The following is a 19,280-nucleotide window of genomic DNA, read 5'->3' on the forward strand; positions in this document are numbered from 1 at the left end:
ATTATTATAGTAGTATAATTTTGTATAATAATGCATTCACTTTTCAAAAACGATTTGTGTTTAGTATGAATTATATTATCAATCGTCCGTATAAAAACCAAATATTAAAATATTATGTAGTTTATTTTCAGTCATTTGTTATTTGACCTAGTTATACATAAAAGTATAAGGAAACATGTTTGTTGTACCTATACTTCAAATAAAAAAATTGTATGTCTATTAAACCTTATTTTAATTTAATCTAGAGTCAAGTATAATGTTTTGTAGCCTACTCAAGTGTACTTAGTTGATTAACATATTATTTTGTTCGGATAACACCATGGTTTGCATTGTCATATTTTTAGTATTTAATGTAAATACATACATTCTATCATGTTCATATACCACCTATATAATACAAGTAGGTACATTGAGTTTAATTATTATTTAGAAAATATGCTAAAAAAAAATGAAAAAAATCTCTAAATTAGGTAGATATATTTTTTTTAAACGTTTGTTTGAATATAATATACAATCTGTAATGATAGTTACAATGAGCATATGAGCGAAAATATAAAAGCAGGCTGTGAAATCGTGAGGGGAGAAACCCTGCAGTAACAAACATGATGTGATATTTGTTAGGCTATTTGGGGGGCGAGGTAAATATTTAAACGATACACGACTAAACCGCATCCGGACAGGAATAAATACGTTTTTAATTACATTTTTGTTTTCAGGAATTGGTCGTAATCACGCCTAATGAGAGGAATTGGCGCGGTATTCTTATCGCGCTTCTGGTCATTGTAGCCGTTTTGGGTTTGATAGTATTCTTTATCGTCCTGCTATCACCGCCATACAAAGGTCCTAGGAATCTCGGAAGTAAATTTACGGTCGATCAAATTGCCGGGGACACATTCAAAGCGCCTCCGTTTAATGGATCATGGATATCAAGTGAGTTCTTATATTTTATTTAATAGGTACCTAGTTTTTTATCGTTATTCATATGATTAAATTTCTGTGATAGCTAAGTTACATTTAAAGAGTAATAAGGTTAGTTTACTCGTTACTCGAATAAAATTGTAATGACATTACCTACTTCAGTTTTTAATCAGAAAAGTAACTACCTAATTTACCTTCACATTGAGGACAAAAAACAATTTACATGTATTTCTTTAATTTTCTAAATCAATCGTTATTCGATAAGTAATGCGAGGTGAAATACTATATTTAGGTGTAATTTGAAAAATACGTCAACAACATTTTCAAAAGTATTTTATTTATTTTAGATTAAACAGTTGCTTACGTAACAATTGTGAACATAATAACATACAGTATTTATAAATTAATTTTCACTTTTAAGGTGTAGTTTTGTTAATTCGCAAAAAAACATAATAATACCAGTCCACGCCAACTATTCGTAGGAAAAATAGAGTAGTTCTGTGTACTTCGTGAAAAGTTAATTAAAAATATAAATTATTTAATTAAATTTTCTTGTTATTTATGGTGAAAGTATTCATATGGTTCAGACAATTTAAAACTGAACCGTGATGTGATGAGTTAAAATCGAATATGTTTCCGGCTATATGTATAATCAAGGTATTTTGAAAGATGCTTAGGCATTATGTATACAGCCGACCCATTTTAGGCAATGTTTTCAATATTATTTTATTTATAACCTAGGCATTTTATAAAATACCTTAGCGTTATGTAAAATACCAACCTTTTATTAGGCAAAGTAAAAACAATTTATCATATTTATAATATTATATTAAGATTCTAATTATTATTTAATTATTATATATTATTCCTCATATTACAAAATTTAATTGTTATCTATTATTATACTTTTATACATAGGTATTGCTATATCATTTATATTATTGTTATATTAAGTAATATTATTTATATATTTTACTTAAGCTACTAGCTAATTATTACAACATTCTGAAGGAAAATGGCATTTTGAAGTGCACAAAACATTATTTTTAAAGCTAATACATTGTGTATTTTGACACTTGGTCTTACAAACTCATTTTAAAAATCCTTGGACAGTTCGGAGTTCCTGTCGACTGTTCCTTTGCGAGTTGTTCGTAACGCCATTTCTATGTCTGGAACCTCGTAAATTTGTAGTAGCTTTTTCTGACATACTGTGAACTGAATATTCTGGAGTATAACTGCTTCAGAATAACAGAATTTCAATCTTTTTTGCAACAATCCGTGCAAACACAGACATGGTATGCGCATCTACGATAAACTATAAGTAAAGTCATTGGTAATAGGCGATACCCAATTTTGTTTATTTTTATCATATTTCCTACTCCACGTTGGGCATTATACATACTACCTAGACAAAGCTCGTATTATGTATATTTCTGAGTGACTGTTGGCATTTTATATAATGCCTAGGTATTTTGCAAAATACTGGATTATCCATATTCTATATTGCTGGTAACATAATTTATAAACATAACAATATATTTATTTGTATACCTACCCCATACCTGCGTTATAATTATTTATAATATTAATATGACAATTACTGTTGTAATTTTATTTAAATAATCAAAATGTGTTAATACAGTAACGCATTATATTATAGGAATCAATCATCAAAAGTAATGTCTACTACATTTTCGTTATATGGAAACAATCGCAACGTAATTATGTGTTACATTCGTTACGTTACGTTCCAACTCTGTTGATATGTGATCTATTTATATATATATTTTGATCAAACAGTATGATTGAAAAATAAAAATCGTCAAGCTTGCAACGTATGATGGCAATAATTTATGGCAAAAATAGTGTTCTTTCTACTCGTATGTCAAGCGATTAAAAAGATTGATTTAATTCCACATAATAATTTAAAGGTTGCATATGAAAAACTCCATAAATCATAATACTGACAAGTATACAGTATATAATATACTCCAATGGTATTTCAATGCCCCGATTCTTCAAAAATAAATCGTCTTCGATAAGGAAACATAATAGCACTATAATTTTCAAATAAAAATAAAAATAGAACACTATCAAACAGAAACCAATTCTGAAACTCACTAACACCTCGTGATAAGCGGGGATCTTAATTTTTTTAATTTTTTTGCATACATACCACATACATATGCTTGCATACTCAAATCACTTGAGATTATTTACTTTCTCAAGGTATGTATTAAAAACAAATTGCAACCAAAGCCAATGTTGAGAATTATTTCATAAAGGTCACTGAAAAAAATTAAAACTATTACTATCAAATTTGTTTTTCGATACAAAAATGAATGACTCACTATTATAGTATAAAGTTACCTTAAACATTTTTGAAAATTTATAAAAATCCTATAAAAATTATTATTATATTCATTATCATAAAGAAGGAATTAAAAATTGATTCAATAACAATATCAATATTAAAAAAAATATTAAATTTAATAAAATATGCAGAACTATATTGTTTTTTAAAACTTTTTTTTCAATTAGCTGAACAATTCCTACTAGGTATATATTTTTATTAGCTTTGGCTTCGTTTCTAATTTGAAAACAGTTAAAGTATTTGGGTATCCAAGTAGAGAATTGTATGTGCCAGTTATTCAATCGAGTTTCTTAATTTTTAAATATAATACTGATGAACTTTGATATTAAACCAATCAATGTAATCTTATAATACACTAAACCAAATATTAAACTGTTCTCATTTAACTATATTATTTATTATTTAGTACACATCATTCACTATATTCTGCGTTTCTACCAGATTATTAATAAGTTTATTAAGTACGAGTAATATATTATAATTTCTAAAATGCTATTAATTTAGCCCTCCGAATCATAATACATCCTATATAGTATACGTTTATAATCAACCAAAGGGACAAACATTATGGTGATTATATTATTTCAATGGATGCTACTGTCAGCATGATAATAATATATTATTATGTTTAATTGGTTCGCATTTATTCTTTAGAAAATAGTAATCTCAGAAATGATTCTATTGTGTTTGAAGTTTGCATTGAAAAACAGGAGAATGATTTCCATCAATATTTACTATTCCAAAAATCTGTAGTCTATAAAGTAGGTTAGGATTTTTTGTACTACGCCATTATGAAAGTTCAATGTATTTACGGTTGCTAACACTTACAATTTTAACGATGCGTACTACAATTCCGTGTCAGTTACTGTCGTCTAAATAATTTAAAACCAGATTTCTTGTTAGCCAGCTTTAACGAAAAATAAATAGCAAACCGACATTGAATGGATGGTAGAATTGAACATCCAGGATTGTCATAATAATAATATTATGATGCAGAAGGATTTTATATTTAATTGAATTTTTGACAAACACCTAAACGAATTCATAACTAACATCGAATTTTAAGACAAGAATACAATAATATATTATGAAATAATGTAATTCACAAGTATTTATTTATATTGTATATAAATTCAACATTCGAGACAATAGGTAATTTTAATACACCTATATTTAATATTATTGACTCAATTAATTTTATGGATAAAACCATATCCACAATTGTGTGACTCACAGCATTAATGCACTTTTAAAAAGTCATCACTGATGCCTAACCTAACCTAACTTAAAGTTTTCCTATGTTGTTGGGTTATTCAAAATCACATATAGTTTTCATTATGAAATGTAAAAATTTGTCGGTGAATTCAAGTACTTTATTCAAAAAAATTCCTTAATTTGCTGTATACAGTTGATTATAAATGCGGAAAATGAATATTATTGATGAATAATAACAAAAAGCCAATAGTACACATTAATTTTACTATTTTAAAAATTCTATAATTAAAACTAATTGTTATTATTTCATTAGTAATAACTGTAATATAGTATTGCTTTTAAGAAAATCAACTAATTTTAGTGAACAGATATAAATATATTCTTAAATGTCCAAAAAATAAGCATCATAATTTAGTTTTTCGACGTGTATTTTTGAGTTTTTATATAAAAAATAAAACTAGAGTTAATTTTGAAATATTACAATCTTATTCATTTAATTTAACGCTGACTTTATGAAAATATATTGTCAGTAAAGAATGTATCATACTGACGACGTACAATTTTCGCAATGTCATAATAATGTTCTATAATATTATTATTCATATTTACTTATTTGTCTATATTATTGGGCTTTATATTGTTTTGAATTATATATATAAAAACTAATTTAATCAAAAAAGCGTAATATTCTTGAATTGAGTAAATGATTATCAAAAACTTTTTAGTGTATCTATATAAATTCATATCTCTAAGTTTGTTTAATCCATACGGTGAGACGATTTTCCCGAGTCGTTCCATCGTGGTTGATGGTTTTGCGCACCAGGAGATAATTAATAATACTGTATACCTACATAATAATATTATGCTACATCGTTGCATATTGATAACAAAAACACAATTGTATAATTATATTATAATGAGATACGTATTTAAATGGTATTTAAATGAAATGAAAAATGTCTCTGAAAATGGTTTTACACTTGGTCGTTTTCACATTATAACGCGTTGGAATTTAATTATTATCGCTAAACAATCGGCATTTTCATTCGGTCCGTTTTGAAATAAATACGCCGAACGGGTCAGTAAAATACGGCCGTTATCAAAAATACATCCATTCATCAGCAGTTTAAAACGTTGGGGGCGCAACGTTCCCTTATTATTAATTACGAGTTTCAGAACAAAAACCAAGGGACAGGTGACGTCCCATAGTAATATCCACGCCCGTCGATGTGGGCTAAGGGTAATTATATTGTAGTCGTTTTCGTTTTAGAGATGATCCCGTGATAATATATCGTTAGCCGTTCGGCGGATGACATCCATTGCGCATAAAATTATTTTAAACACCTGTAATGACCTGTGAATAACATGCACGTGGTGCATAATAGTCGATAGAGCTCTGTGGCTCTGTGGCTTTTATACTAATATTATAACACGACGCTGTTTTAACCGTCACCGAAGAAGAATAATAATAATGATAATATTGCAAAATATAAAATATAATGTTAAATTATTGTCATTTTTTTGTGTTATATTTTATTATTATTATAATATTTTTTTCATATAGTATAGATTATTTTAGGTCGAGCCGAGGAAAAAATCAAGGTTGTTTTTTTATAAGTAGATATTTTGTTTTTATACAAAACTGTTATTATATACGGTTTTCCCCTCAAAATGTCATATTGTTATATTACCCATTTCAAAATAACTTCATACGAATTATGATATTTTTTTTGTTTGCCTAATTAGTTGATGCACAGTCGGTTTAGTGTTGAATGAAATTTAAAACTATACAAATACACTTTTTCTAGTTTATAACTTTCCTCTACCTACCCCCATGGTGAACTAAATGTGACTCATTAATTAAGTATTGCAAATTTGAATATCATTGGTCAAAACATCAAAAACAGTTGATTTTTGTGTACGATAAAAATTTTAATTGAGTTTTTGCCTGTTGAAATCATTTTAGCTAGTAAAATAGTACATCAAATATTACTTAATTAACACATATGAATATTAATTTTTATACACAATATTAAGAACAATAATTGTATTGTTTGTGCACACCAGATATTTCCGGTTTTGGTTAGATGACTCATGTCATAACTACACTCGTACATCTAGAAAAACTAAATTTATTTTCTTTATTTACTTTCACGATGCGTATTATATTCACTTATACTTAAAAGGTTCTTTTATGCTGTGCTATTGTATAAAGGTTAAAGTTTATTAAATATATTTCAATTTATTCCAATGTTTATGTATTAGAAAATTATTTCCTATAATCATTCTATTTTTTATAACCACAAATATTGATAGTTAATCGGTTAAACAGATTAAATCATGAATAATTAGTATGCCCCAAGTGTATAATTCATCTGCATTTTTTTAAAAAATATGTATAGAAAATATAAATGCAAAATAAACGATTCAAAATTCATATTTTATAAGACTATCATTTAAAAATCAATATGTTCAACGTCAATTATATTTTACAATATTATTTTATTCGTATTTTCTGAGTAACTGTATTAATAAACATATACTTGCACAAAATAAAATTTATAAAAAACTGACCTACACTGCTCTAATATTCATAACTATTTAAAATTCTTATGAAATCATTATATATTTCGTAATGGTATTTTAAACATCCAATACTGGCCGTACATGCCAGTAACTGCAATATGTTTAATTTTTTACAGTTCAATAATATTATGAAAAAATGCATCGTTTACTATTGTAGGTATTCAAAAAACGTTCATTGATGCATTGTTTTGGCATTGGCAATATTTTACTGAAAACGAAAAAAAAATAGCCATTTCTCATTGACTAAAGTATTCGTGTCATGAATTATAAACATTTTTTTTTCTACATATTCACGTATTTAATGTCTGTGAGGCCTTAGATTAACTCAGAGTTAATGAATTTTACGGAACATAACATTACTAATTAATTGCCTGTAGGACCTCTGGGTACCGCCAACATCGTACCGGATGCGTGCAATAACCATGCAAAAGTAAACATACTATTAAAACACTAACCTTTTTTATTTTTTTTTTAAACTACGTGAAATGAAGCATTAATTATCATCTGTAAAAAATATTCTTGACGTAATCTATATTGTAATATCGTCAGCTAATGTTTTCCAAGAAAAAAAATTACCACAAAAACTTAATTACCGCCAAAAAAGAAAATATTTCATATCATTTTTTCTTTTGAATCTAAATTTTAAAAAATATTAGTTGTGACGTGGACATTTGTGATATAGTTCAAAAATAAAAATAATTTGTTTTAATAATCTTAATAGATGTATACTCTATAGTCACTCTATATTCATACACATTATAAGATATTATTATACATTTTATTCGAAAATTAATTTATATAATATATTTAAATAATATTCACATAATATGTATATATTATATATTATATAAGTCAAATGCAACTGTAAAATAGTATTTAACTTGGCTTGTATAATTTTTATGAAAACTTAAATCGATAAATAAATATTAAATAAGAGGTTTTTGTTGATTTTATAGATTCGTCTTGCAAGATGTCTTGATTGTTATTTGTGTTCAAAAACTGTTGGCTTAAAAGGAAATATTCTAAAAGAAAATAATAATTAAGTTTTAAAGAATAAAATAATTTATAACTTTTGGGAAAGCTAATAAGAAGTAACGATAGTTAGTTTCATTAGGCCCCGTCACCTTTATATCTTAAAATAAATTGGATGATACTACTAATTGAAAAATAGGGAAGTCTTATAAATAATTGTAAATAGAAACTTTGTCATGGTAACAAAATACAAATATTTATAAACTAAATCATATTTTATTAATAATATATAATACAAAACGTCCACTTAATATTATGGTCGACTAGCTTATGATTACTTAAATTATAGTATCATAAATTAATGTATGACAGTCTTTAAGGTACAATATTAGAATATTATAATATTCTATATGTGTATATATTTATAATTCAAGATGCTTCGATTTGGTTAAAAATTTGTTTGTGTATATTTATCACTTACAACACAAATGCATGCCAATATGTTGAATATAAAATTAATTTTGAGTATCGTGTATGTTTTCCTCTTGAATACAATGCCTAAGAAAATATCATGAAAAAAAAATAAAAGTAATAATTTATAAGCAATCAACGTTTGACTCGACCTTTTGTAATTCTTAAAAAACTAAATGTACAAGAAATTAAAGAGAGATTATTCAAAATTATTTCGCCGCTTAACCTATAAAATAGACTTCTTCTTTTTACAAGAAATAAAAGGAATAATATTTTTTAAATATATTACACAAAGAAAGAAATATATACGTCATAAATAAATTATTTTACAAACACAGGTGTTGTTTTAGAGAATTTTAATTTAATAGATAAGGTAGTTTAATTTTATAACAAAATACTCTTACACAATATTATGTACAATTAATACACATAAATCAATGAGGATTAAATAATATCTAAGAAGTTTAATCTTCATTATTTCCGAAAATTTATGTATTTATAATTTTATACATATATTTGTTTACAAGTGCTTACATACAAAATATTCTATAAAACAATTAAAGGTTAATATGAATAATGCGATAATGGCGTATTAATTATATTACTAATGTATTAAATAAATTAAACAATTTTGGAGATGAGTAAAATAATAATATGTTATTGTATCTACAATATTATATAATTTGCATAATGAAAATGTATGATTTTTATAAAATTTTCCACTAAAGAATTAAAATATCATCATTAATACAGGCAATATAATTTAAACTAATTCATAAATATTACGTATGGAAGTAAATTAAATTTATAATGTGTGTAAATGACAAACATCGTACGTTATTAGTTATTTGTATTATAATTATTGTTACCAGATTTTGATTTTAATTGAAAAATTATGTTAACGTACCTATACTGTATGTATATTAATTAAAAAAATTGAATAATTTTAAAGATATAATATTATGCTTATTAAAATTAGATAGATAATTGTATAGTAGTCACATAATTCTAACATTTAAATTTAAACTAAAAATAATTTCCAAATTGTACTATTGAAAAATAATAAAATATCAAAGTTACCTAACTTTTTTCAATCGCATTCATAATAATATGGTTTGTTTGATTTAATAACATTTCTAAAACTCAATTCAAACCTTCGTGTTGAACGTCTTGAATTATTTTGCAACTTTGAGATGACGTTGACCCTTATTCAATTTCTCAAAGTGATAAAGTAATTCAAAAGAATCTAATACCTACATATTATATAAATAGTATATTATCCGCGTACACATTTATAGAATAAAAATGAAAAGTTATGAAAACTCACTTTCCGAGTGTGCTAAATTCCCGGTTTCTAAACGTATTTGAATACAACGCAATAAATTAAAATTGCATACATCATATAATATAATGTACTATAGTAACTAACGGACGGATGGAAACAACAGTGATACCTAAAATTACACCATGTATATTTAATTTAATTGTGATACAACATCAAAATAATGTAATCTATTTGTTAGAAATTTCAATAACCATAAAAACATAAAAAATATTTTGGAACAAAAAAAAAAACCACAACAGAATTACATTCTTTGAAGATAATTTATCGTTAGAAGTATATTACCACAACGATAATTTAAATATGCATTTTAGATTTTATGGAAAATCGTTTTACCATAAATTAGTGAATTTATTTAAAGTTATTTTATCGTTGAAAAAATATTTAATAAGTTTTAACAACCCGAATAAAGCGTTGTGAATTACAAATAATTTGTAATAATTAAAATATTCACATTCGGGTATCTTCATATTCAGAATTAATAAGTCAATATTATTATTAGTATAGAATACGTTAATATTTTTTTTCAGTCGATCTTTATTTTGTATGGAAATATAAATTTTTCTCGTTCCATGAGTCTATAATAATTTAAACAATGCACTTACGACAGACATTTTAGAGGCAAAGAAGTTAACTAACTTTTTGAAACCAAACACTTTATAAAATGTGTATTACATTTATTGGAACAAAATAAATATTAATATTGGTAATTAAATAAACGACAATTTAATGGGAAAATACACATTTAGGTTTATAGAATATTAATTACATTGCGTTTTTAATAAAAATGATAATATATATAAAACATTCCATAAGCAAGTACATTCAAGATTCAATTCTTTATAAGACAGTTTAAAAATATAATTTTCCAAACATAGTATAATAATTACAATAAGCCCATGTTACATGTAGATACAAATGCGTTAAGATCACTTAGAAGTAGTTTATCCACGTTTAAATTTCGTTCTTGTTCTACATATAGTTTTATTCTATCGTTTTCATAAAAATCAATCGAGTGTTTGTATCAGGGTTATGTTTTCAGAAAATCTATTGCTGCCAACAAACCATGTAATAGTTATGAGTTTATGACAGTTATATATTTCTGTGAGGAAAGATATATATTAGGGGACTGATGGCGTTTTTTAAGTGTTAAGTTATATAGTATTGTAAGATACTACTGTTGAATAACAACAGTGTGTTGGTGTCTAGCAGACTATTGTTAACAGTCTCGGAATCGCACAAACTGTGGCAAACGTCGAATGTGGCCAAGCAAACAAAAGTAGTTCAGTGCACTTGTGTTCTCGATGATGAGATATATATTTTTACCTTGTCAATTCAATGTTTGGATATATTATGTTATGTGAGTGGATCGCAGCTGGAGATCACGTCATAATAATTATTTATTACACAGCGGTGGCATAGATTCTGAGAATCGTCTCAATTATTGTGGGGCTTGTCCTCTGCGCAAAGCAACATTATAATTATTATGGTATTTCGCACATGTATTTCGTCACTTGTTGCTGAAAATGATTATTATTTAAGCATAATGTGACAATATAATAGTATCCAGGACGGCGCCGTCGGTTGTGCTCTCGACAGAGTGTCGGAAACACGTGCGCTCTCCCGGGCATGTGTGAGTGTGTGTGAGTGAGTGGAAAATTTAAGACGTGATCGATCGTCCAGAGGTCTGCAGGCTGTTACGGTGGTGTTTGCTGAACGCATTGGAATGGGATAAACACGAAGCGACCGGTCAGAAATATTACGATTTATGTGCGTCTGTGAGTGTGTGTGTGTGTGTTTTGTTTCGGCTTTGCAATATGGCACAAAACACAACGGCTTCACGTTATAACTCGTACAAAAAACGAAGTCTACATACACTCTAGGTATAGGGATACGTAATTTGTTATTATTTCATATTATGTGCCGCCATCGAACTCGCTATTACATACTCTCTCACACGCCCACACGGTCTGCTGCCTTCGACTTGTCCGCATACAGTGTGTGTGTGTGTGTGTGTGTGTGTGTGTGTGTGTGTGTTCGCGACGCGAAATTGGCAGCCGCGTCACCTGGAACTACGGTGTGTTTAATCGCACGCGACGGCGACGTAGGCAGTCGATTTGATAGTCACTGACAGACAAAATGATCGTATAATAATATTGATATAATATGGCACTGAGTTTCACGTCACATCACTCTAATACGGTAGTCAGTGTTGGGTAAAAATAGATTTCATTCTAGAATAATATATGCTATATATTCAAGTCAAAAATTTAAAACTGATGAATTTCTTGAAATAAACATTCATTGATGTTGTCAATAGATGACCTTTAACGACACGTGACGTATCAGACCGGAAAAACGTTGCGATCACGAGATAATCTTTTGTTTCCCTTCAAACAAAAAAATGTATACTCTTCGTATAAACTATATTCATTATTAAATATTTATTATCATCAGAATTCTATATAATAAAACGCAATATTTGCTTACGTGTGTGTAAGAGGTCCACAGCCAAGTCTATCGCACTAGTGGTTCTGAAGTTGGGTACGTAATATTATGTAATCCTAAGTAGCCAAGGATGTTCACGTTGACGCAATTTTTTTAATTTTGCATAAGGAGATTAAATGGGAATCTGTTGGATTTCGAAAAATAATTTATAGCTTATTAAACGTAGACTGTTATAAATAAATTACGTAACGTGAGTCTCCAAAGAAGGATTAAAACAATATATTTACAATATTGATGTTAAAACAATTCAAAATGATTAATAGTTCAAACGTTGACCGTGATTAATTTGGTTTATACCATGTATTTGTATGAATTATTGAATGTAATTCAAATTATTATTCAATTTTATTGACCCTTTTAGTGTTAGAGGTCTGATAATAATTAATAGATATTGATATTTATGAATTTTAATCTATAATCCTAATACTCATTAAGCTTAAATTAATCGTAAAATTATATTGCCACTATGCAACATGGACAACCAAGGCTATATCCATCGGGATGAAAAAAAAACAACATAAAAATGATATTAAGTGTACCGTTATTTTACAACCAATTTATTTGATGACGCTATTCTATTTACTACTATTATTGCTGTTATAATTGTAGAATTTGGTTGCCATGCAACATTAGTAACCACAGCTAGGCAGTTTTGGACAACACTATAAACATCCAGATAAAAAAAAAATGAATGTTTTATTATGTATAATATCGTCATTTTACGGTCAATTATTTATTTGACGACGGGATTGTATATCATCAGCTTAATTTTCAAAGATAATTTTTTCATTTTCGGATGATTTGTCAATAAAATAGGGAAATACTATGTCTGTTGGTACTATCAATTAGTTTAAATCATAATTTTATTTCCCATAAAATATATATTTAGAAAGCGTCGTAGCTCCGATGTATGATTACATACCCGAAAAAGTAATAAAGTATGACTTGATTTAAAAACAATATAAATATGTTTTTTGTTCATTCGTTTGAAGTTTTAAGTGTTTTAACAATAATAACTATTAATTGTTTTTAATATCATATAATACTGTTCTAGAGGTACCCACTAAACAAATAATAAAATAAATAAACACAAATGTTCAAAATTCTTTAAGGGAATTTTAAAATTTTTCATTATTTTTTTTTATTTAAAATGCGTATGAAAACTTAAATAGAAGTTATGTGTTTTGCACAAGACGACCTTGAGCAAACCTTAAAACGGCTTCGCTTTTACAACATAAAATGTACTCTGTTTTTGGTCTTACACAAATAATTATAATACAAACAAATTCCTATGTTTTCATTTTCACCAATCATCATATATTATATAAATTTAAAAAATATTATTTTTACGATTTTTCAAGGAAAATTATTTATTTCTTTAACCCATAGGAAAATATTTAAATTAATTCACACATTTATAAAAAGCAGAAATATATCACGCAGTTTTACTGATTTGAATGGATCAATGGACAAGAGGTTCATTGAATTGAATTTGGAGACGAATATTTCGGAATCAAAAAAAATGTTTGTCGGCTCTTTTGAAGCTTTAACGATACAGGAGAAGTTGAAGAAATTCGCATATAAAATTTATATGTATAAATTAAATTATGTATACATTTAATGTATTATAATATAATAATTATTATTGTTTTTTTTTTGTTTCATAAGAACCATGAAAACAAAAATTGAAATGTTAAGGTCACCCTCAATGTCATATTATGTGTTCTTGATGATAAAAACATTATTTTATTATATTGTGAATAACAAACGCATGACGATATTATAATAGTAGGTTTTGATGATTTTGTGATTTATGTTGCAAAACAACTTATATTTTTTTATCAATCATTATTGGTTCCTAAAAAAACATCGAATTTTTACAAAATGAATTGCTTAAAAACTGCCAAATATACCTACTTTGAAACGATTTAAAGATTCATTGATTGGTTTAAGATCAAAATTAAATCATTATTATCTTGATTATACTCTCAATATACTACTTTTTTACTAATATAATGTTTACGTACCTATATTACATAGGACTTGAAAAATAAAACTACTATAAATTATATTCCCCAGCTACCGATTTACCAATTCTTTCACAGCAAAATATATACCAACGATATACAACGAGATTCTTGTTTCTTAAGATACATTATCTTTCGTTAATAATTTTGGAAGAGCTGCTCTATTATAATACATTGTCTTCCCCAACTTGATATTTAATTGGCGTTAAATTAATTAAGTTTGTTACAGTATGTCATGTACATATTTCAGTTAATAATCATCGTTCATTATTTTAATATGATTATTACTTTAAACTGATAAGTAATGATGTCAGTTTTGATTAATTAATATTATAAAATTATTATTTTTAAAGTTCAAATCATAAATACGAAATCCAAACAAACATGTTTATTTGATTATTTATAAATATTTGTTGTATATACTATACACATATTATAAAAACTTAAGCTCTTTTTATTCACTTTCATTTTTAATATTTCAAATATTTCCACTGTCAAAATATTTTCTCCTAATATTTTATTATTGATTGGATGTTTATACCACATCAATGAAAGCATTGATGTACGTACCTACTGATATATTTTCAATCAAAAACACATCAGACGGTCATAAACAATTATATTGAATTGAATTTAATGTGAGGTATGCATTACAATATGCCAATATAATGTAAGCCTGTATGGTCAGATTATCATAAAAAATCATATTAAGAAGTTTAAAATTACATAAATAAATAATATTTAAATTAAAAATTTAATGACACTCAAAACATCATTCATAATTCTTTATTTAAAAATATAATTTTAATAATTAAAAAATCAATGTTCATAAAAATTAAATAACAAATAGATAGTTCATACACTAATTATAAGTAATAAATTCTAATCAAATAATATTACATATTTTATTTTTATTAATAATGTCGATGCATAATATTGCATTGTTCTTTGTAATAATAGTTAATAAATTAAGTATAATCAGAAAATTATGATTTTGAAAAATAGAACAATAAAATAACTACTTAGTACATTAATTGACGATGATATTATATTTTAAATTGTATTATTATGATGTAATAAGAATATTAAATAAATATTATATTTTCAATACGGCGTCTTGTGTAGGCAAAAGTTGTACATTCTTGTTTCGATGGAAATAATATTACATAACCATATCCAAATAATATTGTTATACTATTTCCCCTATTACATATTTAATACAAATATTTTGTAGAAAAATTTTGAGAAATAAATTTTCCTTGTTTGTATATTATATGGTGATACTTATTCCTGCAACATAATATGAACTGGAAAATTAAATCATGTTTTGTACTTAAACTCTGTATTGAATTACTATTTCTAAACTTTTTTCTCGTTCTTGAGTTGTGATCAATACCTGAATTTCCTTTTTGTGTTATTAATTTACCTGTAATAACCTAACTATCTCGAGTTCGTTTTTGTAAGATGTTGAAATCTAATTTTGGTTTGAGAAAATCTCTTTATATTTTGTTTTCTGCAATTTATTATATCAACTTTTATATTTTCGTTCAAAAAGAGAAAATAGGTATAATGTATTATATTTGTCAATTGTATATTAAAAAATGTTGAAAAATACAGTCCTTGATAATTGATGGTCATTTTTATTTAGGCTATAATTTGTATAGATCAAAGGTTGAAATGGAATAATGTTTTGTAAGTTTGCATTAATAAATTGGTCATATTGTATATGTAATTTGTATTTTTGTATTTAAATTGAAAGGGTTCCTCTAGTTATTTTGTGTGAAGTCATAAAGTATGTCATATTTCTAATTGATTTTTTTTTTACTTTTAAACTAGTAAAACTGAATCCAAAGTCTGAATATATTTACATCGTACTGAATAAAATAATCATGTTTGATAACCTAACTTTCTAAAATATTTGAAAAACAAACTACATATGATAATTAAATAAAATTGTGAAAATAATAATATACTTATGTATGAAATGTTCAATGGTTGGAATACGATTTACATTATCAAGTTTTCAAAGCAATTTCAAATTATTATATTCGTTTGTACTTTACATTATTATACACATTGATATATTCAGCAGAAAGGAAGAAAGTTCTAAAGGAAATAATTTACAAAATTAAGTAGGTAATGGTTGAAAGTATACAATATACAAAGTTTACAGTAAAATATTTCATATTTTCATTCCTGAATCAATTTGATATCGGACCTCATACTTAAATATTTTGCTAATTTTGTATGTTTTAATTTTGTTTAATATACATTTGTTGTATATTCGGTTTACATTTAATTTGGGCTTAAATTGTGTTATATAAATTAATTACCTGTAATAATTTGATGATGTTGTTGTTTGTTAGGATATTTTGTTATAAGGCTTCACTTATAACTGATACTGTATATAGCGTTGGATTCTCGAGTCTGCTTGCATTAAACATTCAGTTATTCTTTCTAATATTTAATATGGAAAAAAGATACATACATTTCTCATGGATGGGTATTTTCACCTTCGATAGTTGTAACTGTTTTCACAATAAATATTATTTTACCACTCAATTACAATAACAATAAAAAACTAATACAACTAGTACAACTAATACGTATTAATTTATCATATTTTAATAGTAACTATAAATATAACATAAACTCAAAAATATTAATCTTATCATTTTATGTGTTACGTTTAATTTCAATAAAATATATTGGATGTATTATAGAAAAAAATACTACATTTTTTTTTATTATTTAACTGAACAATTGGAAATCATATTATTATCATAATACATATATTATGATAGAAACTTTTCAGATCGATATTTTCTGAACCGTGAATCTTATGGATTGAGCAAGAAATTAATCATGTTCAACTAAAGTTCATTTTACATATTTTTTTGTTTTTGACATTTTATGTCTTTACTTTGGCACATTAAAATAAAAAACAGTCACAAAAAAGTGTCCGCGAAATTCGTTACTTACTACATTCTACATTCAAACAAAGTGAGCCGTGTAGGGAACTGGGATTCGTTATATTCTTGCCTTGGCACATAGAATCGAAAAACGTTACGTTACATAAAGCGTTACGAAACAGCTACGAAAAAAATTTCCATGGAAATAAAAAATAAAACGAATCGCGGACTGAAAATTAAAAAAGCATAAATATAATAATATAAAATAATAATAAAAAAATAAAAACAATTGTGTACCAATAGCAGTTATTTTTTTTATCAATTACCCTATAAATATTATCTAGTTATGTGCTACATATGATAGCAAGGACAGCAAAGACATAAAATGTGTTACTTCATTGCAGACTCGTATGCAATATGTTTTACTCTTTTTTAACATAATGTCTACAATATCTTTTTATTCAAATCTAAAAATGTATCTAATTCATGCATATAATTAATTAATAAAAATGCTATTGTATGACGGAATAAAAATTAACTATTTGTGTTCATATGTATATATTTTTGATTTAACATCTTAATGGCGGAACAATTTAAATTCTAATAATAGCAGACGGAATATAGTGTTAACGTGTGCCAGACGCCTCTTAGGGAGGACATTTATTCACTCGGTAAAAAAATGATGATGTATTATTATTTTGAACTACGAAACAATGATAAATGATCGCATTAAAAATACAATTATTATTAATGGTGCTCGATTATGACTGCACTTTCCGAGTTTTCGTCAATATTGTTCACTGATCGCAAGCAATTTTATCTCAACGCTCAACCGGAAAATTCTATAAAAACTAAATATCTAAAAAAGCCCATCTTTCCATTATTATCATGATGTTGAACAATATACTTGCATTACTTAGTTACAACTATCTTTCAACATAAAAGTGAATAAATAATAATTGTAGGTTTTGTCCAATGACATACTCAATAACGATATTGTGATATATTTATATTTAATTAATATCGACCGTAAATGTTAATTAATTGTACAATATTCAATTTGATATTTTTTTTAAACAAATGCACTAGGATGTAATTGTGTTTTTGATTATTTGCTTGAACATTCTTACAAATACGTTCAACCTAATTTGGCTAATTTATAGATAAAGAAGACAAAGACGTCCATTATTTTAATTAAGTTGAATATTGAGTACAATGCTCAATTATTCAGTGGGTACCTATAAATACATTTCTAAATGCAACAAAGTAAATATTGTTAAATTTGTTCTATAAAAAAATAATTAAATACATTATACATCACGTATGCATGAAAGCTTAGGTTTTATACAATGTTCACTTATTCAAAATCACTCACTGGAAATAAAGTTAAAATATTTTGTAATTCAGTATTTTACAAATAAGGTATTTTATATTTATATTTCCCTAGTTATTATAAATTTCACGTTAAAACTTAAAATAATATTAGGAACACTTGTATTCTATTTTGCGCAGAGGTAACCGTATTCAAGCTAGATACAAAATACAATACAATCGCTGTAATAACAGTGCATATCATTATTTATTAATGACCAGCGTTTTGAATTTGACTAAAATATTACCAGAAAATAAATTATAAACAATAATTAATGTTTAAAAAATTATAGTGGGTTATATATATATATTAGGTTTTGAAAATAATTTAATTAACTTTGCAATGTCTTAAAATTAAAAAAAAAAAATACATTATGGAGTTAAAATATTATAAAAATGATTATAAATGAGATGTTATACTAATATTTTGAGGCATACAACTTTTTAAGATACTTGAAACATTAAAATAACCCTCAAATACATAATTTAATAATAATTTAGTCAAATATAATAATATGAATTTTGGAGTAATTATTTTAGAAAATCTCTTTCTCTTTATTTTCTCATAAAATATTTATTTTTTT

At 25.8% G+C, this 19,280-nt stretch overlaps 1 protein-coding gene across 5 annotated transcripts in view; it reads left to right on the forward strand.

Moving 5' to 3' along the window:
• The window catches only part of LOC111034868 (prolyl endopeptidase FAP), a 236,950-nt gene that overhangs the window by 190,768 nt on the left and 26,902 nt on the right, over positions 1–19,280 (forward strand). For all 5 annotated transcript variants that reach the window (XM_022316311.1, XM_022316461.1, XM_022316540.1 and 2 more), the window contains one exon: positions 717–930. In XM_022316311.1, the coding sequence (XP_022172003.1) occupies positions 717–930 (214 nt within the window). The remainder of the gene's footprint in view (positions 1–716; positions 931–19,280) is intronic.

This window comes from Myzus persicae, unplaced genomic scaffold (assembly GCF_001856785.1).
Source record: "Myzus persicae strain clone G006 unplaced genomic scaffold, MPER_G0061.0, whole genome shotgun sequence".
NCBI lineage: Eukaryota > Metazoa > Arthropoda > Insecta > Hemiptera > Aphididae > Myzus > Myzus persicae.